A 25,546-nucleotide genomic window follows, 5' to 3' on the forward strand; every position below is an offset into this window, starting at 1 on the left:
GGGCCCCCTACCCTGCTCGCTGACCAGAAGATGCTGACCTTAAAATTGCTAACATTTAATACAAATGATGTCCCATTGGTTAAGATTCAATAGTTTTTCAATTGTTCCAGTGGATTCTACTGGATCCAGTTGGAATAAACATTGTACAATTTGAGCAGAATATCATGTAGTATTTTAATAAAGGATAAAACAGAAGGAACCTGTTTCCCCTTTATTGTCTGGTTAAAATGCTATAGTTAGCTTTGGCTTTTCAAATTATTTTTAGTGAAGCGTCCAAAAAGGTGATGTGCTAATGTTGAAACATTCTGAAAAACCACTGCAAGTGTGTGGCCTTTTTGCAGGAAACCATCTACTTTTCTCCATGCAAATCTGACTGGGTGTTACAAGATCCTTTCAACAGTTACATGCTAAATCTATGTATTTTATCTTTGGACAAATAATTCCAAGGATTTGTACTGTTGGATAAACACTTGCTCTGCAAAGCTTTTAAATGTACCTTGAAATTCTCTCAGAATCAAAATGTGAACTCAGAAGTGCCTTTAGCTTTCCTTTTCAAATGAACATAAAGCTTAAGATGAGGGGAAATTTGGAGATGGCTACAGAAGCAATGGATGCAGTTAATTTTAACTATAATTTCAACTGTCCTGTATTTAGAAAAAAAAGTTATTAGCAGGTAATTTCTACTTTATCATACGTGCCTTTACATATACCCACTTTAGTGCTCGTCTTAAAAGTGGAAAATACTGATCTTTGAGATATACTATAGTGTGTGCATTTGGTAAACTGGCATTCATCTGATACTTGGTGCATAATCTCAGTGCAATTGGTGGATATAAAACACATTTTTTCTGTAAACTAGAGGTGAAGGTACTTCCGGATCCAGAGACATACATCAGTCACTGAGGAGCTAGTACTGTACTTATTTGTTTAATAAAGCCTTTGTATGTGGTTGTGACATAAGTGCTGTACTGAGGTTACCTTTCACAGTGTGTACAGAGATGTATTTAATATTCAGATATCTTTACGTTAGTTTCAAAATTACTGGTAATTTAGATTTATTTTCAATTAAGCTCGTAATTCTAGAAATACTACAAACTGCAACAAAACAGAACCACAATAACTGCAACCTACTTTGAATTGCCCCATATCAATTTTATTTAAATTCTTACTGTTTTGACTAATTTATGTTTCACCCAAACTGTCTTCTTTCTACCTCACCTAATTCCCCCCAACCCCTGAAGGCATTGACTTATAGCTGGATACAGGTCTATGGGCACTTTCCAGTGTTCGTACAATAATCTTAGATTGAAAGCACTTAGGTTAAATTGGCAACAAGGCAACGGGATATCATCTGAACCCATTCTCGCTTTCACCTAAATTTCCTGTGTGGATGCAACCTGGGAATTAGACCCAAAAATATGCAAATTCTGCCGATGTCAAGTTATGCTTACAGTCTAAATGCTTTCCCTTGACATTCAATAGCATTATTATCATTGAGTTCCCCACTATAATATGCCAGTAGAAATCACTATTGACCAGAGACTATTTTTTTCTTTTACCTACAAAAGTGGGTTTGTGGTGAGTGCCTCACATTCTGACTCTCCAAAGCCTGTCCACCATCCACAAGGACCAAGTCAGGAATGTGATGGAATACCCTCCGCTTGTCTGGATGAGTATAGCTCCAACAACAGTCAAGAAGCTCAACATCACCCAGGACAAAGCAGCCTCCTTGATCAGCACCCCATCCACCACCTTAAAAATTCACTCCCTCCACCACTGGGGCAGACTGGAAGCAATGTGTAACATCTACAAGATGCTCTGCAGCAACTCGCTAAGCCTTCTTTAACACATTCCAAACCTGTGACCTCTACCACCTCGAAGTAGAAGGGCAATAGGCACTTGGGCAAACCACTACCTGCAAGTTCCTGACCAAATCAAACACTATCCTGACTTGAAAACATATTGGTGTTCCTTCACTGTCACTGCGTTAAAATGCTAGAACTTTCTGGAGCTCACTCTTTAACAGCACTGTGGAAGCATCTTCCCTATTTACGCTATAGTGGTTCAAGGTTTCAGTTCACCACCTTCTCAAGGGCAATTAGGGACGAGTAATAAATGCTAGACTTGCCTGCAATGCCCACATCCTGTGAATAAATAAATGAAATAAACTAAATAAATGACATTTCCTACCAATTGCGTTAAAATGTATCCAAATTTAAAAACAAGTCTAAAGTCAGTATAAATAATTGGGCTGAAGTTCACACCAGATTTTTTTTTTTTAAGTATAAAAACTCAAGTTTCAACTCATTCAATTAATGTGCATACACATTAGGCACGGTATATTTAAGAATGTACAACTTTTCAATTTTTAATGTGACTTAATAGTTATACTATCAACATGTATTAAGAGAAACCAAAAATACAGGGCAGGTGGTCCCAGCGAGGATAACTTTCTTTAAAAATAAAACACTACAAAAAAATTGCAGTAGAACACCAGAAAAATGATTGTTTCCTACTGTGTCTGAAAATCTGGTCATAATTTGGAGACTTTGCAGGAAATTGCAAGAAACTCATGTGAATCTCTGTAACTTGGGAGCAAGGATCAGTTTTATGGGTGGAAATGCATTTAGGCAAAATGATCAGTATCCTGCCATGAAAGAAAGAGGAGATATGGGCATATTGCACTCAAACATATAACTCATACCCAAATTTCTTCTACCTTTTAAGCGACTAATTGGTTTGTGTCCAGGTTACCTGCGTCGCCGAATGTAAATGAACAGGAAATTCAAGGCCCTCATATGCACATCCAGGGAGTATTACCATATAACGATCAGGGAAGAGGAGCCCCAGTTGATGTTCCATCCCCTAAAGCACACATAATGAGGTAAACTGTACTGCCCAAACTGGGATCAACTAATTCAACAAAGCTCAGGATTTCAACCTGGGATCATTCTAGGTTGCATGACTCAATTACCCAATGTATAAAATCTGACCTAGCAAACCAAACCAAAAATTTAATTTTTATTTCTCTAAGTTAAGCATGCAAGTATAGAGATGTTCCAAGTTAATAACGAGTGATTGCAAAAGATTTTTTAAAGTTAAATATTGCTAATTAATTTTTTTCACGAGTTATTATTTTGAAATCTTGAAGTTTTAAGAAAGCAATGGGAGCAATTAGAGCAGCTACTTTTAATAATCTTGCAGGGATATATTGTTAATCTTGAATTGAAAGAAGTAAAGCTAATAGAAACCAACTTTAGAAATATTTATTGTTAGGTGTTACAGCATCAGCAGTTGAGAATTCACAGCAGGTCACATTACTTTGGCTCTGGTTCAAATGTTTTTTCCAAAAACCACCACAGCATGAAGTGGGAAAAGCTTGTGTGTTTAAGAACAAGTATCCTAACTTGATAAATGCTGTTACATGTAGAATCTTATTTCAAAATCATGAAAATCATCATGTCTTATAATTAGCAGATTAAAGATTAAATAATCTCTCAAAGCTCCTGTGCCCCAGAATTTATTTACATTAAATCATTTATCAATAAGACCACAGTATCAAAAAATACAAGTAAAAATATCTGTAAAAGTATCCCACAGCTTGTTTATATAAAGATCTTTGTAGAACCCAAATTCTTTTCTGTGTACATATGTGGTCCCATCAGTCTTTTTTGATTATTCTGAAGTTTCTTAATCAACCATTCAAGCTGTTATAGATTGTTGTAGTAATATAGTGAATACCCATAGCTCTAAGTGTTTATATATTGACAAGAATGAAGAAAAGATGAAATAGCAGAAAAATAGCATAAACATCACTCTGAGAAGCTACAGAATTTCAGAAATAGTGGCAAAGATATTCATACAACTAAGTAAGCAATAGAATTAGAGAGGGGTTGAATACAGCCTGGGAAGTTCCAAGAATGGTTTGGGAAGGAACCAATGTACTCAAACAGTTTTATGCAACTCAGAATGGAAAATAAACAGAGAAGCTGAAAATCAAGAAAAGAAGCTTTAAATCTCACCATAGGCTTAATCACAACTGACAGGTGAATGCTGCAGATTTATGAATTTACCTTATCCAATCAACAAGTGTGCACTGAAACCGCACTGTACGATATCAGTATACTCATTAATGTGTTTGCATGAAACTTCTTTGCCCTCTGTTTCAGCCCATTACATTTTTGTTAAGCTTTGAAAAAAGTTAACCTGTTAAAAGAATAGATACAAATATTTCATATGGTTACTAATATCAAACTATTATCAAACAGCCTCATTTCAACCTACAGGAATGAAATACATGAAAAATTAAATTGCAACTGACAAAAAACTTTTTTCCTGCAGATGTACTTTGATACTTCTAAAATGTGACAACATTTTTGTCTTTAGTTAAATCCCTCATTTCTATTAGGCAGAATAACTTTATAGTTCAAATAGTAGCTCTCAAAAGGCCATAAAACACAAATGCAAATGTTCTCCAACATTGCATGTTTTAAAAAAATGTGGGTATTTCTAAAGGCAGAATATTATATTTTTTATGGTCAGGGACACTGTGGGTCAGAAAGTTGCTAGTAATCTTATCAGTGCAGAACCATTTATTTTTGATTAATGTAAAAAAGTTCTTTTTAAATCATTAACCTTTTCTTGAAGCTTTTGGTTCTTCTAGCTGCCCTTCAGAAGACCTTCAGATTCAACACTAATTGGCTTAAACCTTTAGCTCTTTTTTTGTACCTCAGTTGATCCAGTTTAAAAAAAAATCAGATCACAAAACACCCATATTGACACTTAACAGCACCTGTTACAGCCCAAATATGCAATGCATCACATATGCGCCCACCTAAAGTAATGCCTTCCTTACTATTTTGAAACTTCTAAGGGTGATCTCACTGAGGTGTCATGAGCTTAAATGGATTAAACCAAGCTAATGGATACAGGTTGCCATTTTGAAGCACTCGATACATGTCACCGTGCCATGTGACTGATGCCCCTGAGCTGTGACCTCCAACCTTCCAGTTCTAGTCGGCCTTCAGTGCTTTCCTGGTGCTGTTGCTCAAATAGGCCTCATAGAAAAACTGGCAGAAGAGCACAAAGTAGCTGAGGTACATTAGGGAGGACCAGACAATGTTGTGCATGTGTGATGGGCACTGACCCTGTTGCATCCACTCATACACCAAATAGTTAACAATGCAGCCCAATAGCATCTGGGTGATCTGTGTCATGGTGATGAACATGGCAAACTTGCGTGAGACTCTGAAGCCAGCTGCCCGCAAAGCGTAATAGGAGTACATGACAGCGTGCACACCATAGTTCATTGTCATAAACCACCCTCCTCCAGCCACCATGTCTTTGTAGGAATACCAGGAGTAAAGCAGTACTGTGATATGATGGTACCAGTGTAGGAAAATGAGCTTCTGCTTCCGCAGTATAATGAAGAATGTGTCGCCTGAAAAGACAAACAGAAACACTTTGTATCAGGTTTGTTTTTATTTGTGTAAATATTTATGCTGTAGTTTGGAGATGCTAAAATTGCTCACTCCAGAAAAATTTTAGATATCTTTAAGTTCATTTAAAATAGATTATAATCTACTAACAACCATCAAGGTTTAGAGTTTTGAGCAGACTTAAGAACTGATTATTAAATGTTTGTTCAGCACACACTTATAATCCTTTCAAAGCTCCTGTTTCTACAGAAGTACATTCATTTACGATATTCCTTTAATTAAAAGTACTAACACTGCACATTTTAAACTTTATAGTTTAAAAGCCTGCAGCTTTTTTTTAAAAAAGAAACATTCTGTACTAAAGGATTTTAAACCGATAAGCAAAAGCATTACCACCCGAAAATACCCATCAAATGTCAGAGGGTGAAAGGAAAGAAGTCAAAAGATACCACTGGTGAACAGGATAACAGTGATAATAAAATAGCTGCATTCTATCATGTTAGATAAGAAATATACACTGGCTTTAAAGGACAGATAAAACAGCTCATGTCGAACACTAATGCTTAATTGTGATATCACACACTTTTTCTAAGAACAGTTCAAAAATAAACTATTCTGCAATTCAATAAAGCTTTTTTTAAAAAGCATAATAGTTTTCAAAAGTGTTCATCAAGCAATAATGCACAACTTGAATGTCTTATTTGCTTTTTAATTGCATTGGGATTTTTTTCTTGAAAGGAATTCAAAGTGGGTGGGGGCTGGGGGTTGAAGGAAAGGTATCACAAATGGTCAATTGGACACATTCGAACATAGTTTTTGCTCATTCTGGGCTAAATTTTATGTTCCCTTGCTGGCAGGTTTATAGGCAGGGGGGGTGGTGTAAAATTCTTCGGATGGCCTTCCCACTAGGCTCATGCCCACCCCGACCTCTCCACAATTTTACGATGAGAAGGGTATGGGTCAGGCCTAGGCTGACACATCTGCCCTTGCCCTAATTGAGGCCCTTAAATGGCCAATTAATGACCACTTAAGGGTCATTTCCCACCCTGCCTCCATTTTCAAGCTGGCGGGAAGAATTCAAGAGCGGGGGAAGACCGGAAAGTTACCTTGCTCAGGCTTCGGGCAGAATTGGGGTGGGGACCTCCATCAACAACCTCCTTTTAGTATCAAGAACCACCCCCACCATAAGGTCTGGCCCTGCAGGTATTCCCTGCAGGTGGGGGGGAATAGAGGGAGTGAATGTTAAAGTGCCCGAGAGGGTGCTGATCAAGCATGTTGCTTTGTCCTGGATGGTGTTGAGCTTCTTACGTATTGTTGGAGCTGCACTCATCCGGCAAGTGGAGAGTCTTCCGTCACACTACTGACTTGTGCCTTGTAGATGGTGGATGTGCTTTGGGGAGTCAGGAGGTGAGTTACTCACCTCGAAATTCCCATCCTCTGACTGTTGTCGTAGCCACAGAATTTACACGGCTGATCCAGTTAAGTTTATGGTCGTTTGTAACCCCCTGGATGTTGATAGTGGAGATTCAGTGATGGCATTGCCATTAAATGTCAAAGAGAGATTTTTCTTGCCGGATACATGTGTGGGGCATATGTTGTTTGCCACTTGCCCAAGCCAGGTCTGGCTGCATATGGACTGCTTCAGTATCTGAGGAGACGTGAATGGTGCTGACACTTATGCAACTATGAATAAGCTTTCTGTCGAAGGGTCATGAGGACTCGAAACATCAACTCTTTTCTTCTCCGCCGATGCTGCCAGACCTGCTGAGTTTTTCCAGGTAATTCTGTTTTTGTTATGAATAAGCTTTGATTGCCCCATTGTAAACTGTATGGCGATTTCAAGTAACCCCTAATGGCACTTGAAAGTGAAAACAAATGGACAACTGGGCATTTAATTTTGAAATCCAGTTGCCCAGCAAAATCTTAAGTTCTCCGTGAAGTAATTTGAATTAAATATAGAAAAGCTGGCTTGGCAAATAAAAGCAGAATGAATTGAGAAAGGCCTTTTGGCTCATCAAACTCATTCATTTCACATAACAGGTAGAATCTAACACATCACTGACTCTACCTCAATAGTTCATCCGGCAAAGTTTTATATACATATTCAATTTACAAAATTATTTATGTAAAGCTCAAACCATTCAACTGTCCTCACATCTCCCACTATACAACCTGACCTGCTGATTGTAGATGTGTAATTATAACAATAATTTGCATTTATATAGCAGCCTCAGTACTGGAAGAAGCCTTGGGGGAAGTGAGGCCCAAAAATAGGAATTTGAAATTTGAGGAATTAGGGCACTGAGACACGATTCAGGCCTGCAAAAACAAGCATTATGGGTGAATAACAAGAGGTATGAAAAACCTGAAGTTTCCAGAGGTATAGCACAAGAGGCTGGTGAGGGAAGCACTGGAATTGTCAAGTCTGAGGGTTTCAACCGTAGATGGGCTAAAGCAGGAGCAGAGCTGAAAGGCCAAAACCTCCAGGAAGTGGCAATCACTGTTGGATTGCCACTCTGCTCCTACTTTTCTACCTTGCGCTGGAGCTCTGCATTTCCGGCCCAGACTTCCAAACCAGGCCTCTTCAGAAATGAGGAGCATCCCTGTTCTGGCAGTCCTTCCTTGTAGTGCAGGGAAGTCGGCAGGAAGCCAAGCCACACCACCTTTAGCTGCTGTATTTTGGTAAGTCTTCATTAGCTAACACAGTGAAAAACTTTGGGATATTTAAATAGCTTTTCACTGTATTCGTGAATGAGCGTGAGTGAACTAAGTGAACTAGGGTGGACAGGATGGTAGGTGGCATAATGGTTAAGGTGCCAGGTGTTTAGGGTAGTGAGGTCGGGTCAGGGGTGTTACGAATGTATAACAATTTTATATTAATATTATTCTGGTTTATTGTAAAGTAGGTGGTTCTGTCTGTGTGATTTAATTACATTTGGAAGTAGCTTAAAATTATCAAAAGAAGCTCGATGTAGAAATGTACTTGAAATGTTAATGAGTAAACATGGATGCTGTATTAGCATGTAAAGTGTGAAGTGAATTTGCATTTTTAGAGAAGTGAAGGGATTGTTTGGATTTCAAAGGGATGTTAGTCTGTTTACAACGAGCCAGATAAGCAGAGCTAAAGAGTGTGTTTATTTTTCTCAAAGGTTACTGGCAATTTTGGCAGCATGCAAGTTTTATATTATGAGAAAAGTACAGTCCCAAAAAAATATGGAACAATGGACTCCACACATTAAAGAGAGAGAACATATATAAAAGAGAATGAAAAGCTATGTTGAGGGACATGTTAGATCTAACAGGAGTGTGTGAAATGGTCTTATAGAAGCCTCCAGCCATTTGTGCATAAATCTGTTGCGTCCAGTAACTAAAGTTGGAAAAAGTCATTTGGGATTCCACTGGGTTTTATTTTACATTCTTTCAAATTCTTATTTTTGGGCCTCACTTCCTCCAAGGCGTCTTCCAGTGCTGAGGCTGCTATATAAATGCAAATTATTGTTATAATTACACATCTACAATCAGCAGGTCAGGTTGAATATTGGGAAATGTGAGGACGCTTGAATGGTTTGAGCTTTACATAATTAATTTTGTAAACTGAATATTTATATAAAGCTTGCTGGGTTTTTAAAAAAAAAATCTAAAATCTATTTTGGACTATTGCCTTAAAGGGGGTGTTTTTTTTATTTTTTCTCATTCATTCATGGGAATTGCTGGCTAGGCTAGCATTTATTGCCCATCCCTAATTGCCCTTGTTGAGAGAGAATTTAAGAGTCAACCACATTGCTGTGGGACTGGAGTCACATGTAGGCCGGACCCAGGTAGGGGCAACAGATTTCCTTCCCTAAAGGACATTAGTGAACCAGATGGGTTTTTACGACAATGGTTTCGTGGTCATCATTAGACTTTTAATTCCAGTGTGTAACTAGGAGTCAGGTTAATTAGGAATTTTAGGATTTGTTATAGTGTTAAGTAAAGTGAGTTCTTATGTATATGCCTGAAATCTTTTATTTTGTTAATAAATATTTTATTTTAATTTTTAAAATCTCTAAAGGTCTTAATGGACTCATTGCTACTGGGATCAGTGCCCACCTCTCAATGAACACAAATTGCAAAACTGTTGTGATAGCATGACCAAGTTTTCCTTGTGGATTTGGTCTGCCTGGCAGACATCATCTGCCACATCATAGTGGGATGTCAGAGGATTGGTTGGGTGGGGAGTGGGGGGTGGGAGGAAAGTTCAGAGTGAATGATTATGTATAGTTGCCTAAAGGTTAGAACTGTTTTTTTCCTGTCCAACATTCCCTGAGCAAACTATCCAGTTGAGTAAGTTGGAACCCTCCAAAGTCTCCGACTCTGACTCAGAGTTAGACTTATTTGGAGGGTTTTGGATGCAGGTGAGTTGCCCATTGGAAGTCCAAACTTCCCAGGCAATTCCTGCATAGTCAGTGTGACGGGACTTCTAAGGGGTCCTATTGCGCAACTTGGGAGGTATGTTCCAGGTACAACCACCTGGAGATTGCAAGTTCTGGCCGAAATATTTTCCAGGGGTGGAGCAAAGTAGTCTTTGTGATTGGTCAGAATTTCACTTCAGGGTTGGATAGCAGATGGCAGGTCTCTGATTCAGACTGGGTCAGTGGTCGAAGAGGGGAATGGAATCAGTGGAATTTGTGGTGGCAGCCAACAGTGGTGGTTTTGGTTCTGATGTTTAGCTGGAGCTGTTGTGTCTAATCCAGGGTTGATGTTGGACAACTCTGATAACAAAGAGGCAGTGCAGGAGTCGAGAGGTGGTGAAATAAGAATATAAGAAATAGGGGCAACTCTGGGTCTGTTCCACCATTCAACACAATCCTGGCTGATCTTCTGCCTCAACTCCACTTTCCTGTCTGCTCCCCATATTCCTTGATTTTTTTTATTCATTCATGGGATGTGGGCATCACTGGCTAGGCCAGCATTTATTGCACGTCCCTAATTTCCCTCCTTCAGAGGGCATTTTTTTCATAAAAGAGTCAACCACATTGCTGTGCATCAGGAGTCACATGTAGGCAAGACCAGGTAAGGATGACAGATTTCCTTCTCTAAAGGACATTAGTGAACCAGATGGATTTTTATAACAATCAATAATGGTTTCATGGTCACCATTAGATTTCCTGACTGATAACTCAGCCTTGAATATACTCAATGATGGGGCATCCATAATGGGGTTGGGGGATGGGGTGGAGAATTTCAAAGAGCTGGATGTAGGGTGTAGGGAGCATATATGTGGAAACTGGTCCCTGTCTGTGGATGCTGTCAGCAAGGGGCAGCACTGGATAAAAAAGGAGCAAAGGATAGATTCTTTGGGAACTTGAAAGGGAACAGTCAAAGGTGAGAAGAGAAGCTATTGTTCAAGATACTCTGGCTACGATCATATAGATAAGAGTGGAAACAAATGAGGAGAGTCCCACTGAGCTGGATAATGGAGAAGAGGCATTCGGAGAGGACAGTGTAGCAACAATGCCAAAGACTGCAGAGATGAAAAAAGAGGGATAATGCATCATGGTTAGAGTCACAGAGGGTATCATTTATGACAGATTGCTGCAATTTCAATGCTGGAACAGAAATTTGATTGGTGTGAACAAAACTTGACAAAGATTTGCACTGATTTGGTAGACAACAGCACATTCAAAAGGCTTTCAAAACAGGAAACAAAATAGTTCACAAGGACAAAGGGTTCAAGGATGACTTTAAGGAGTAGTTGACGATGACAGTTCTGAAACGGTGTGGGGGGGGGGGGGGTGGTCAGTATCTGAGGCACGCCATTTATAACACCAGCTTGTCAGGACTGTGAGATGAAACACTAAAAATGTCCATAAACCCCATGCTCCTGTTAGAGGTGAGAATGTAGTGAGTGGGGAGAAGGGGTAAAAGGAGATAGTGCAAACTAATGAAGAGAGGACAGAGGTTATCAGTAGGATGCTCTTGGAATAGTGGGTGGTTTTGGTAGGGAAGAACCAATTCAGAAGAGAGGGGGAAAGGAGAACTGAAAAGGGACTGGAATCACAGAGTCCTCACTCAAGACAGAGGCTGAGACAGGAACAATAGCTCCTTAAAAAAAAAATCAGTGGAGCTGGGGTATCAGGCACTTTACAGATGGGTGAAACATGGTGAGGTGCTCAAAGGAAGAGGTACAGAACAGAAGGGAAGAAACCAAGATGTAAAGGGCCACAATGCCACCACAGCAGTTTGGACGAGACAGATGACAGCATGATTTTGATATGGGGCAAGGTTCACCGTCCAGGAACCAACTTTGTGTCAAAGCCAGGATATCAATACAAGGCTGAAGCACTTGTAATCATCTTCAGCCAGAAGGGCCTAGTGAATGATCCAGCTCAGCCTCCTCCTGACGTCCCCAGTTTAACAGATGCCAATGCAATTCACTCCACATGATATCAAGAAACAACTAAGAAACAACTGGATCCAACAAAGGCAATGGGCTCTGGCAACCTACCAGCTGCAGTAGGAAAACCTGAGCTCTAGAACTAGCCACGCCCCTAGCCTACCCTGTTCCTGTATAGCTACAACAGTGGCATCTACCCAACAAAGTGGAAATTGTCTAGGTATGTCTTGTCCACAAAAAGCAGGACAAATCCTACCCAGCCAATTATCGCTCCATCAGTCGCCTCTCAGTTATCAATTAAGTGATGGAACATATCTTTGACAGTGCTATCAAGCAGCACTTAATCAGCAACAACCCGCTCACTGATGCTCAGTTTGGGTTTCGCCATGATCATTTGGCTCTAGGCCTCATTACAGCCTTGGTCCAAACATGGACAAAAGAGCTGAATTCCAGATGTGAGGTGAGGTGGCCTCTCTATGGGACAGGCAGTGAGGGAAGCAGAGTACAGAAATCAGTGGAGAAAATGGGGGGGCGCACGAAGGGGGTGGGGTGGGGCACGAGGGAGAGAGCAGGGCATGAGGGGGAAGAGAACGGGGCGTGAGGGGGAGAGACAGAGGTGCACAGAATATCATTGTAAGATATTCCAGAGGGATTCAAACCTGAAATGGCAGTAGGGAAGTGTAAAGGCAGAGAAGCAATGGTGCATTATGATTGGTATTAAGGAAAATGGAAGTTGGTGCGGCTCAACAACAGGTAAGAGAGGAGACACATAGAAGGCCCATGAGGGTACAAGAGAGAAGTAAAGGGATAAAGAAGAAGTGGACTTGCATTCAATGCAGCCACTACAATGTATGGACGAACGGACAGAAATAATTCAGATTGTGTCGGCATAGCTGAGATTGAGAGACATGGCCTCGTCATAAACAGAGGGCTTCCCACCTTACATCAGGTGCTATTAGGTGGCTGAAAAACTCACTATATTAATTACTTTAATATTACAATATATGTTACAATAACTAATTATCCAACAGTTTGCCCAAAGGTGCAATATTTCACTGGATTAACAATCTCACCGAACATAAACATTCCACAAAGCAAGGCTCACAAATTAAGCAGAAATTTTCGTTTTTGCATTCCTAATTGCAAGTGGATCACTTTCAACCCAATGATCGACATAAACAAATATGGCAAAAAATTTCAAAATGTTCACATGACACAAATGTAGTGACTGTGTGCCATTTATTTTGCTCCAATTAACAATCAAGGCAAACTGAGATTACCATTGTCTGACAATATGAACCAGAGCAGAACAAAGGACATCTAAAATTGCATGTTCCTCACCGCTCTCCTCAATAATTAAAAATAAGGCCCATGAAAATGTTTTAAAAGCGCAACAAATTTTAAGGGGGTAAGGTCACCAGGATCTGTCTGTTTCTCACAGACCTATCTAACTTCACACCATTTTCCCGAAACCCTCCTCTTCATTTTTTTTGAATCCGTTCTCTCCAGAGAAGGATGATAATGATCAAAGCATTTGTTTTTAGCTATTTCATTGTTCTTTTCCATGGCAATTTAAACGAAACAATTAAAATGGAAGAGAGTCCTGCAGATATTATTTTTTTTTTTAAAAAAAGAGAAAAATTTCACAGCACTCCAGCCTTCATTGCTATGAAAATATATAACAGTGTTTAGACTTTCTTTTGGCCCTGAATGAAAAGCTATTGTAGCTGATGAGTGGTTGATCAAACATTCAACACCATGTCCACAGCTGCGGAAACAGAAGCAAAACTGTGAATTTCCATAATGGATGTTTTGTTCAATGCAGTCGACAATTACTTTGACAAATGGGCCCTCTGAATGTTATCAATCAAAGCTTCCAAAATCGGAAACAGAATTACATCAGAAGACAGCAGTGTGTGTGCTAGAATTCATTCTTCTTTTTCACAATATGGTTTTCCTCTCAGATATGTAGAAAAAAAACATATTTATCCATGGATAAATGTCGTATTCAACCATGCGTGTGATTAACGCACAGCTGGCAGAAGATTAATGGGCAATGTGCCTCTTCTGCATACTTGAACAAAAATTCCCAAACAGGGAGTTTCTTTTTATGACACTTCTAACTTGCTTTCCTCTGATGAATGATTGGCTACATCTATTTGAATGAATTGTGCGGCATAAATATTTGCTTGCCAGGAGACTTAGAAAGAGCTGCTCTCTCCACTGCCATTGATGGATAAAAATCTAAGTTGACCAATTAGAACAGATTTTTATAAAACAGGACCCTGAACATTACAAGTGAGTGAAGAATGAAGTGTAGCAACCAGAAAACCAGAATATGGAGGACAGGGCTTAATGGCTAACAAGAAACATTACAGAGAGGCAGGAGTTGCTGGGATATTGGAGCACTGGTCATTGCAGAAAATATTGCCCCAGCTATATTTAATTTTCTTAATATCTGTTTTGACAATTAGAAAATTTAAACAAAATCTGTTTATCTAGTGCTAACTACTTAATGGCCATTTTCTACCCTTTGCTGGACTACAGGTTCTTTTTATTTGCATTATCGAATCAAAGGGCTTATATTTCCTTTTTGGGTGCACTCAGAGAAAAACGTGAGAATAATTTACTTGAATTCACCGAGATCATGTAAATCAGGTGCTAACTGGAATTACTACAAGAAAATATTCCAGGGATAAATGTACGTAATTCAGAACAGTGAAATTGTGATATCGATAAGGATATAATGGTACAATAACACTTTAAATGCCATTACAAAGAACAATTCACATTCCCGAAGTTTTGCAAATTTGATTTTGGTAGTAATTGAAAATCTTTAGGGGGCAAAATAACAGTTTTAAAGCTCATTTTCCTTTTACAAGTCAGACAAACATATGGGTGGGGTTAGGTTGGGGAGGGACGGTGGTGCGGCAGGAGAAGAGAAAGAGAGTGGCTTGCACACACAACCACAGGTAGACAAAGACAGAGAAGACAAAAAAAAGGACAGCTTCATTATTTGCTGCAAAGGGTAACTCTGTGCATGAACATGCAGAAAGAAAAGAGTGGATTTACAAAAATATTCCAGAGCTTTTGTAATTTGTAATATAGGGCACCCAGGAGCCTTAACAAAACAGGAGTCAATGGGAATCGGGGGATCAACTCTCCGCTGCTTGGAGTCATACCTAGTACAAAGGAAGATGCTTGTGGTTGTTGGAGGTCAATCATCTCAGTCCTAGGACATCGGTGAGGAGTTCCTCAGGGTAGTGTCCTCAGCCCAACTATACTCAGTTGCTTAATCAATGACCTTCCTTCCTTCATAAGGTCAGTAGTGGGAATGTTCGCTGAGGATTGCACAACGTTCAGCACCATTTGCGACTCCTCAGATACTGAAGCAGTCTGTGTCTGTATGTAGCAAGACCTGGGCAGCATTCAGGCTTGGGCTGGTAAGTAGCAAGTTACATTTGTGCCACTCAAGTGCCAGGCAATGACCATCTCCAACAGGAGAGAATCCAACCATCTCCCCTTGACATTTAATGGCATTACCATCGCTGAATCCCCCCCACCTATCAACATCCTGGGGGTTACCACTTATCAGAAACTGAACTAGACCAGCCATATACTGTGCTTGTAAGAGGAGGTCAGAGACTGGGAATTCTGCCGCAAGTAACTCACCTTCTGCCTCCCCAAAGCCCGCCCACCAGCTACAAGGCTCAAGTCAGGAGTATGATGGAATACTCCCCATTTGCCTGGATGAGTGCAGCTCCAACAACACTCAAGAAGCTCGACACCATGCAGGACAAAGCAGTCCATTTAACTGGCATCCCATCCACCACCTTCAACATTCACTCCTTCTACCGCCAAAGCATAGTGGCAGCAGTGTGTACCATCTACAAGAGGCAATGCAGGATTTCACCAAGGCTCCTTCGACAGCAACTTCCAAACCCTCGACCTCTACCACCAAGAAGGATGAGGGCAACAGATGCATCGAACACCACCACCTACAGGTTCCTTTCCAAGTCACACATTAATCTGACTTGGAACTGTCGCTGGGTCAAAATCCTGCAACTCACTTCCTAACAGCACTGTGGGTATAACTACACCACATGGACTGGAACAGTTCAAGAAGGTGTCTCATCACCATGTTCTCAAGGGCAATTAGGGATGGGCAATAAATGCTGGTCTAGCCAGCAACACCCATATCCTGTGAAAGAATAAAAAAAAGTTTTCCAATAAAATTAGCGCTACAAGCCTCTGTAAAAGACAGCAAATTTGAACAGAATTTGGAAGGGTGATACTAGTGTCCTCATTGCCTGTCAGAATGAATCTCTGCTAAGCCAACTTGAGTTTGAAGCCTAAACTTTCCTTCCTTCCCCATAATTTGGATCTGAATGGATGTAAACAGGCACAAAATTGGAAGCGCGCTACTTGTTTAAAATTTTCTAAAGTCATCTCACCAATAAAATTTGAGAGGATCTGGACATGTGTTGGACACAGACCAGCGATGGAAGCAAAAATGCTGTGGAGTGATTTCTAACATTCATAGGAACAGGAGTAGGTTATTTTGCCCCTTGAGCCTATTCAACATGACCATTGTTGACCCAACTCCACGGGCCTTTGTCGCATATCCTTAAATACCTTTGGTTAACAAAAAAGTCTATTAATCTCATTTTTAAAATACCATTTAAAGAAGAGTGTTCCAAACTTCTACCACCCTGAGTAATTTTACTCTTGAAAGATGTAGCTCTAATTTCTTGACAATGTCTCTGACTGCTAGACTCCCCAAACAGCAGAAATAGCTTCTCCCAATCTACCCTATCTATTTCTCTTAGTACCTTGGAGTAATTCATTAATTCTTGGGGTTGATTGCCCGCCCATTGCCCCACCTGCATAAAAATCCGTAGTCAGTGAGCTGGAGTCGACTTCCTGATACACTTCCATTCCCTGTATCCCTTTACAGCGCATCAAGAATATTAAAGCAGAAAAAATTGTTTCAGAAAATAAAATGTCAATTTTTTCAAGCAGCTTTAATTTGTTGGAGCAAAATGCTCACATTTTTAAGTAACAACCTGGGGATTGAAGTAGGGCAAGGCAATTAGGTGTTTCAAAGTTTTGACAGAAATTGCTAACAGCACTGCAACTGAATGGATACAGCAGCAGCTCCAGGTGGTTGGGCAGTTGTGCTAACCCAATGAATGATGGTGTTGCAATCATGATGTGGTATGTAATAGCTTTCACCCAGAATCTGGAATAAAGTTGTTATATCAATTTTGGCTGGTCCACAATAAGTCTTTTCCTTTTTTGTTTTCACTGTTCTATGACGACTACTGGAATGCCTTCAACAGAGCAAGAATGAAAAATGTTTGAATAATTTTAAATTGGTTCAGAGGCACAGTTCCAGTGACATTATTTTCATAAGAAATGACTCATTCCACACAATTTGTCTAGAACATGCAGAAAAAACATAAGCCGGCTTCCATACTCACCTAGTTCAGGTGCCTTGCTCAACACAAATGCGTACGCCCAGAATTTGCTGATCGGTCCATTGTAGAAGCCTTGGTCACATACCGATTGCTTCAAGCCACTGGTTGTCAGGATATATACCATGTATGCTCCAGTACGGACAGCACCAATAATACTTTGAGGAAAGAATGGACAACAAAATGATGTGGCATAGTATTACTATAATGGTGAAGATATTTAGCTATACCAACCATATTTCTCTTCAAACTATGCAAAAGAACCCTTATTGAACATAAACTCTGCAGCAGAAAAAATCTTAAAGTAATCATATTTTACATTGTTTTGTATAATAAAAGCACAATTTCTTTTACTTTCGTGGGTCTGTGCAAGATGATTTCCATAACATGTGAAATTAAGCAAAAGGCACAAATGCGTACCAGTTAACTGCCTTGGACAAAGAGACTCTGAAATGTGACTACAAAATTTGTTTAAAGGCCACAGAATCAAGACCTATTTGGATTGCTCACAAGTCAATTCATCGATTTGACTTTTCTATTCTTACAGATACTGATAGAAAAACTTCACATGTTTTCTTAAACATTTGAAAACATCTTTAGTCCCAGAATATAAGCAGTGTCAAGTCTTGCAGTGTCCTGACTTTACATGCTCACTAAAAACATGCCAAACCTCACTGATTCTTGCAATCCTAAACCATGTGTCAGTCTGCTGTTAAATGTGCAATATTGTGCTTTTTAGTTTAAAAATGCTTAAAGTTTACCCACTTCATTATGAACGTTACCCAATAAAACATTTAATCAGCAAGTCCAACACCAACACTTGAACACCATTTTTTGTGAGAGAAGGAAAGAGTACTTTAGTGTTTGGTGCACCTTGCCCAACAACTCAACACAACGTGTTTGACAGCCCCACAATTCCTACACTGCCTAACTTGTCCTACTGTTGGACAGTCATAAGATACAAGTTTCCAGCATCCTGGCTTTTATCTGGAGTGCAGTTGCATGGGAAAAGTTACACAAGCTGAAATTTTAATAAATTTTAAGTAAGGAACCAGACAGCTGCCAACCATTGGTCAGCGGTTCTCAAACTTATTGTTATTTATTCGTAAGAAAAATAAGAAATAGGAACAGGAGCAGACTATCCGCCCCTCGAGCCTGCTCTGCCATTCAATAAGGTCATGGCTGATCTGCTTGTGTTTCAAACTCCACATTCCCATCTACCCCCGGTAACCTTTGATTTCCTTACCTAACAAAGATCTATCTACCTCTGCCTTAAAAACATTCAATGACCCCGTCTCCCCAGCCGTCAGAAGCAGAGTGCTCCAAAGTCACGCACCCTTAGAGAAAAAAATTCTCATCTCTGTCCTAAAAGGGCAGGCCCTAATTTTAAAACAGTGCCCCATAGTTCTAGACTTTCCCACAAGAGGAAACATCCTTTCTACAACCAACTTGTCGAGGCCGTTCAGGATCTTGTATACTTCAATCAAATCGCCCCTCGCTCTCCTAAACTCCAGTTGAAACAAGGCTAGTCTGTCCAACCTTTCCTCACAAGGCAACTTGCTCATTCCAGGTATCAATCTATAACCCTCCTATGAACCGCCTCCATCACTTTTACATCCTTCCTTAAATAGGGAGACCAAAACTGCACATAGTATTCGAGGTGCAGTTCCACCAATGTCCTATAAAACTGAAGCATAACATCCTTATTTTTATATTCAATTCCTCTCGTAATAAAGGATAGCATTCCATTAGTCTTCTTAATTACTTGCTGTACCTGCAAACTAACTTTTAGTGATTCATGTGCTAGAACATCTAAATCCCTCTGCACCTCAGAATATGCAACTGCTCTTCATTCAAGTAATATTCTGCTTTCTTATTCTTCCTTTTTGAATGTATTAGTAATCCAAATTATAATACAATATAATACATATAATAGGAAAGTGCTGCATGTGACAAATGTTTTAACATTTTTCAGGAAACAACTATGCAGTTAGAGATATTAGTGCAATGGGTATGCCTGCTTCTCATTGTACAGTATGTTTAAAAAATGTTTAAAAAAAACTCCCCTTTCTTGAACAAGATTAAACTCACCTGGAATCCGCTGCCAGCCTCAGTAACTGTGGGTCTACTTGGCAATATTCACTCCGCCTTGTGCGCTCTCCTCCTCAGTGACACAGCTGCCCACTCTGTGCTACAAAAGTGGTGTCTGCACTCTGCTCCCACCCCCGATTCATGTCAAACCCTGCTTCTGACCGCCACTCAATTATTTTGTGGACCTCCTGGAAAGTCTCCAAGAACCAGAGTTCGAGAACCATGGCACTAGATCACCCAGTCCACTGCATTTCAGACAGTCCGCCACCCTCCTCATAAAGGAAGCACACAGATTGACTCAATGCAGTATCATCTTATAGAGTTTGTTCCCTTTCATTTGCTTTGCCACCCTCCCTATGAAAAGTTTTTTTTTGTTTACAAAAGATGAAGCACATCACAATAACTGGCAAAATATTGGTCATCAGTAAGTCCATGACCAGTGTCATTAGGCTGTTGCTAAAGTGAATACAGTTTAGGATGTATAGAAAGTCACAATTCAATATATAACTAGAAGCATTATCTTTTCCTTTACTGAAGGCTTTAGGTCAGCTGAGTCCAGAATACAGTGCACAGTTGGTGGGGATTGTCAAAGTTCCAGAAAAGGTTCAGAGGAGGACCTCACAAGTGATACCTAGTTTAAGGTCTCTTAGTTATCAGAGTAGCCTTTGAGAATTAGGGATTTTTACTTTGAGAAGGACTGATGATGCAAGTAAACCACATCATAGTGGGATGAGACAGGCTTGATGGACCACTATTTCACGACCTTTTTTGGATGTTTGTTAATAATGTATAAAATTTATATTATTGCATATTGCATGGTATTCCCTGGGAATCCAGAACATATATTGTAGACACTTCTGTTGAATACCCCATTTCCCCCTGATGCACAGCAGTCACTAAGAACTATAGCAACTTTTATCTGCATGCTACTAAAGAGAAGTAGGAACTATAGGATGCAATGGACAAAACTTTATTTAAAAGGAGGTTGAGTCAATAAACCTGACCTAAATTAGTGAAGAGATGTCAAGTCATATTTTATTTTCAGATGATTGCGTATATGAAAGTGCTGCATGTAACAAGTGTTTTAACATTTTTCAGGAAACAACTATGTAGTTAGAGATATCAGTGAAATGGGTATGTGTGCTTCTCATTGTACAGCTATGGGTTATGAGAGAAAGGGATGGTATAAGAAAAGTAATGGTACACAAATAATCCTAAGCTAAGCTATGCATTGATTTGTAGCTATAGATTCTAGCTAAAGTATTTATAACAGCAAAATGAACTGCTTACCCCAGCAGTCTGTTTTGTGAGACACATCAGCTGGGATTCTAAAAGCAAGGTAACAGCGTATTACTGTACAGTGGTACCCTTGCAATATAACTCATTTATAAATATAAATTGGTGGCACTATAAATATAATATTCACACAGGTGGAATTTATTACAATGACATTGCCCACTACATCAATTTGGCATTGATGACCAAATTATCAACAAATTCATTACATTGCAGCAGAAATATCTATGCTTGCTGATTTTTATGTTTGAAAGATTTGGATCTCCTTGTGTCTGCATGTTTGTTTGGTCTGGCACGAAAGTTTTCCAAGAGGTCAGTGGGATTGTCTTATTGAATTATAAATTTGAACCCTGATACAGCATACAAAAGATGTAAATCTTTTTAAAATTTCAGTCAAAAAATTAAGCACAGCTAGACGGGGGTGAAACAATTTTGATAAATAAACCATCATGCAAATGTTAGGTTGACAAGAGGTGAAAACGTTGCCCAACATATTCCTTCATTTGCCTGGATGCTGAAACAAATTGTGTGCTGCTCTTAGTTTATAAATACTGTGCATTAGTACAACTCAAAGTTATGCTTTTAAAAGTACCTGCATAAATGTATTATTTTCAGGACACGTGCAGAATATAATATGCAAAGTCTTCTTTCCACGTGCAATAAAGCTACATTTAATCATCATCTGTTGAAAATACAATGCACTGAAGTGAAATTTACTGACCTTTGCCCTATAAATTCACGCCACAATCAAGCAGCCAAATTACTACTGAGTGTAATGGGAATTCCTAAAATTCTCTGAAGTAACTAGTAGACAGTATAATAAAAGCACGACAATTGGCATGTGCAGGCACTTTCACTAGTGTTGTCAGTCTAGTCTGGCCATATTCAAGCAATTTCTCCTGTTCTGGTAGAGGTAATAGTTGCCCTTCCTTCTGCACCAGATTTACTGAGTTTCAAAAACTGAATCCATAGGCTACAAACCATGCTGATTGACAGAAATTATAACATTCAACCTTCATGGAGCTCCTAGACTGAATTCTTTAAGTATATGCTGATTTTCGTCTTTTCAGATCACACTTTACTGCCACGATTACAAAGTTATATAACTACATGCCCTATGGGCTATGAACACAAGTTGCAAAAGAATAAATAATATAGGTGCACACAAGCCAGTACAAATTATTAGTTCAAGTTTGTCATGGTTGTTAAACAATCTTAAAATAATCAAGCTAATAAATAAATTTGCTATACTAAAAGAATAATGGTTATCTTTTTGCTTAAATAGTTAAAATTGGTCTAATGTAAATGGATACATAAAATCAAAACATCAGGAACAAAATTACCACAAGAGTTGAGTCACTTCCAAAAAGAAAACACTCTAGACTGGAGCCTTGTTAGTTCTAAGAAGATTGAAATGCTTCTATACACAAAATGTATTCTTTTCAGTGAAATGTCAAATATGATGATTATGATATTAACTAGAGTTTAAAAAATCAACAGCTAAGTGGATGGATAATTCCTCATTCTCTTTCACATTGTAATGCAGGTCAATGAAATCACTTTGCAAAAAACGCTAACTGGCAACCAAACCTCCAGCCCAATGATTAACAAATAACAAAGTATTTATTGTTTTTCTACTTCTAAGGTGGCACATTATATAGAGGGCACCACTTTTACCGAGGATAAAAAGACCTAATTAAGGAAGCACAATTGCATTAATTCATAATTTATGGGATTTCAATAGCATTAATTGTTCGTATTTGACCAATGGGATTTCAGTAGCAGTAATTGATGGTACTTGACCAATCAGGCATGCCATTTAAAAACAATACTTCAATAACACATTTGATGCAATTATGTGTCAAGTATTAATTCTTGGCTCAGAAGACTGTGGGTGAGAGAAAGGAAGCAATGTGAAGAATTAGATCAAGCATTAGCCTTTAGATTGCTAGAAGGAGCAGGGACATCTCAGTCTCTGCAAGGTTAAATCAGTTTTGTTTTCAATTCACATTGTGATATTACACAAAATACATTAAGTTACACTGAAATAACAGAAGGAAAAGAGGCCATTTAGCCCAGTTTAGGTTGGTGATTATCCTTCACAGGATTAATTTTGCTAATTACATATGCTTGCTCTGTTGCCATATCCCCTCACTTAACCAGCTATCTAATGTTTTTTAAATGTTGACATGAGGGACAACTTTCTCCCTGTCGTGCAGGCTGGATGGAAGCGCAGCTGATCACCGCCTGCGATCGCCTGTACACTGCCATTTCATGTGGGTGAGCCAATTAAGGCCCGCCCAGCATGATGCACACCCGGAAGCGCTCAGTGCTCTTTGTGCAGGCAGAGGGAGGAGGGAGAGTCGGGGCTTGTACTCTTTCGCACATGTGCAAAAAAGCGCAGAAATCTCATTATGCAAACTCGAAAAAAAATAGAAAAAATTATTCAACATGCCCCCTCATGTGACAGTGTCACATGAGCTGGGGCATGTAAATTAATTTTAATAAAAACATTTTATTTGATTTATATACCCTTTAGGAAACCTCATCCCACCCATGGATGAGGTTTCATGAGAAATGCAAAGGCCACCTGGGCTCTTTGCCTGCCTGCCAACCCTAAGTTTGGATGGGCAGCCCAGACCAGTAGTTTAATTGGTTGTTAAATGGCCTTAATAGGCATTTGACAGTGCGGCGGGCATGTTGCCAACTCTGGTACACGCCTGCCGAACTGAAGGTCAGAATGAAGCACGCTCAACGTCACCGCACGTCATTTTATGCATCGGCGAGTGGGGCCCGCTCACGCTGACACACGGCGAACAGAAGATTCGGGCCTTGGTTGCTGCTTCAAACACTAAGTAGTACTGGATTCCACAGAATTACAATGCACTTTGTAAAGTATATCTCATTCTGTGCTTAAATTGCTTGCATTTAAACCTGCTTCAAGGGGTCAGCCTTGACTCAGTGCTAGCAGTCTCACCTGAGTTAGAAACTTAGTTTAATAATTTAAGGTGACACTCCAGTGCAGTACTGAAGGAGTGCTGTATCATCAGAGCTGCTGTCATTTTTGATGAAATGTTAAACCAAGGCCCTGATATCTTAGGTGGATATAAGTTGTTGATGGTGAAAAGTTAGGTCTATAGTGAGCTATGAGGACTCAAAGAAGCTGCAAAGAAATGCAGATAGGTTAAGTGAATGTTGAAAAACATGGCAGATGGGATATAATGTGGGAAAGTGTGATACTAACTACTTTGGAAGGAAAAATAGAAATTGTCACTTGGTGGTATAGAACCTTGAGCATTGCTGAAAAAAAGAGACACTTTGGTCAAGCTTTTCATCTTGCACTTATCAGGACAGAGTTTCAAGAATATTAAATCTCAAAGGGCACAACAATTTATATTGCATGGGAAGAGGGTGCTGAATGTTTCACAAGTGGACTCTGATTGATAGAGGCTTTATCATGGAGAGTGCATTAGGGAACAGTTAACAGCCAAGCAATTGGCCAGGATTTTCCATTTGTCGGGCAGGCTTGGCAGAAGCAGAGCCAACTGCCGCCCATGATTGGCTCCGCACCGCGATTTCATGCGGGTGGGCCAGTTAAGGTCCACCCTGCGTGGATCATGAACAGTAGCGCTGAGCGCTACCTATGCAGGTGGGTGGGAGAGTCAGGCCAAGCGCTCTTTCACGCATGCACGTTCGAGCACTTCAGTCGCCCTGAGGCATGGAGCTGCCTCAGGAAGATTGAAGCGCTTTTTAAAAAAAATTAAATGCAATAAAAATTTAATGAAACAAGTACCCTCATGTGACTGTGTCGCATGTGATGGGACATGTTTTCGTTTTTCAAAAAATGTTTTTATTTAATTTGTGAAAGTTTTAGGAAACCTCATCCCACTTGTGGATGAGGTTTCCTAAAAAAAAAATGGGCCTTTTCGCCTGCCTGCCATCTATAAGGTTGAACAGGCAGCATAAAACTTAGGTTAATTACCTGGTTAATGGCCTTAATTATCAGCGGGTGTAAGCCGATCCGGCACGTGCCTGAATAAAATATTGGACGCACACCCGACATCATTGTGCTTCATTTAACGTTCCGGCGTGTCGATGCACGCTGAATGGAAAATTCTGCCCATTGTTTAATTTCAAACTAGGCAAGTCAACTCTGATTGGTCAAGGGAATGAACCAGGAAATGGCTGGCCCCAAGCTTTTGTTTAGTTGAAATAGGCGTGATGTGTGAATATGCTCTGTTTGCAAAGGGCAGAGCCCTTTGTGTGAATATATGTAGCTCCTAGCTCACATAAGTGAGCCACACTGATAATTTTAATTTGATTTTTAGTGTAATTCTTAGCACAATTCAGATTGTTAACCAATTGTGGAATCAGATCTAATGTTAGACATTATGTTCTGAGTTTTGTATGGACTGGTTTAGTACAGTCAGTACTTTCCCTGTTGCAAACAGCTATCAGGACCTGTTGCTTGATCAGTCAGTCATTGGGGCCTGGCATCACACTGGCACTGACTTTCATTTACCATATTATTCATTTGTGTGCTAGGCAGAACCTCTTCTTGGCTTGACAGTAGCATCTTGCTGGTGAAAAATACCACACTTGTTTCTACTGCAAAGCAGCAGCATGAAATGTCTAGCTTCACCTGTTACTCAAATTTTCGATACAACTTACTCTTCCAGGATAACGAGAGGTAGACTAGGCACTTTTTGGGGCTGAAAGTGGTGGCCTTAAATCCATTCATGAGTTTGTGCGATAGACAAAATTTAAACAAAAGCTTGGCAGTTAGCTATTCGCTGGCACATTTTCCATGACCACGCGTCAACCAATCAGCACCCTCTTTTCCTGCAGTATAAATTATTGTTCCCTTT

General features: G+C 39.7%; 1 protein-coding gene across 1 annotated transcript in view; it reads right to left on the reverse strand.

Annotated features, from left to right (window-relative positions):
- Positions 1 to 3,251: 3,251 nt before the first annotated feature.
- The window catches only part of elovl6 (ELOVL fatty acid elongase 6), a 119,021-nt gene continuing 96,726 nt past the window's right edge, over positions 3,252 to 25,546 (reverse strand). Inside the window, exons 3-4 of the mRNA XM_041186743.1 lie at positions 17,298 to 17,449; positions 3,252 to 5,440 (exon numbers count right to left, since the gene is read on the reverse strand). Coding sequence (XP_041042677.1) covers positions 5,013 to 5,440; positions 17,298 to 17,449 — 580 coding nt within the window. The 3' untranslated portion in view covers positions 3,252 to 5,012. The remainder of the gene's footprint in view (positions 5,441 to 17,297; positions 17,450 to 25,546) is intronic.

This window comes from Carcharodon carcharias, chromosome 1 (genome assembly GCF_017639515.1).
Source record: "Carcharodon carcharias isolate sCarCar2 chromosome 1, sCarCar2.pri, whole genome shotgun sequence".
NCBI lineage: Eukaryota > Metazoa > Chordata > Chondrichthyes > Lamniformes > Lamnidae > Carcharodon > Carcharodon carcharias.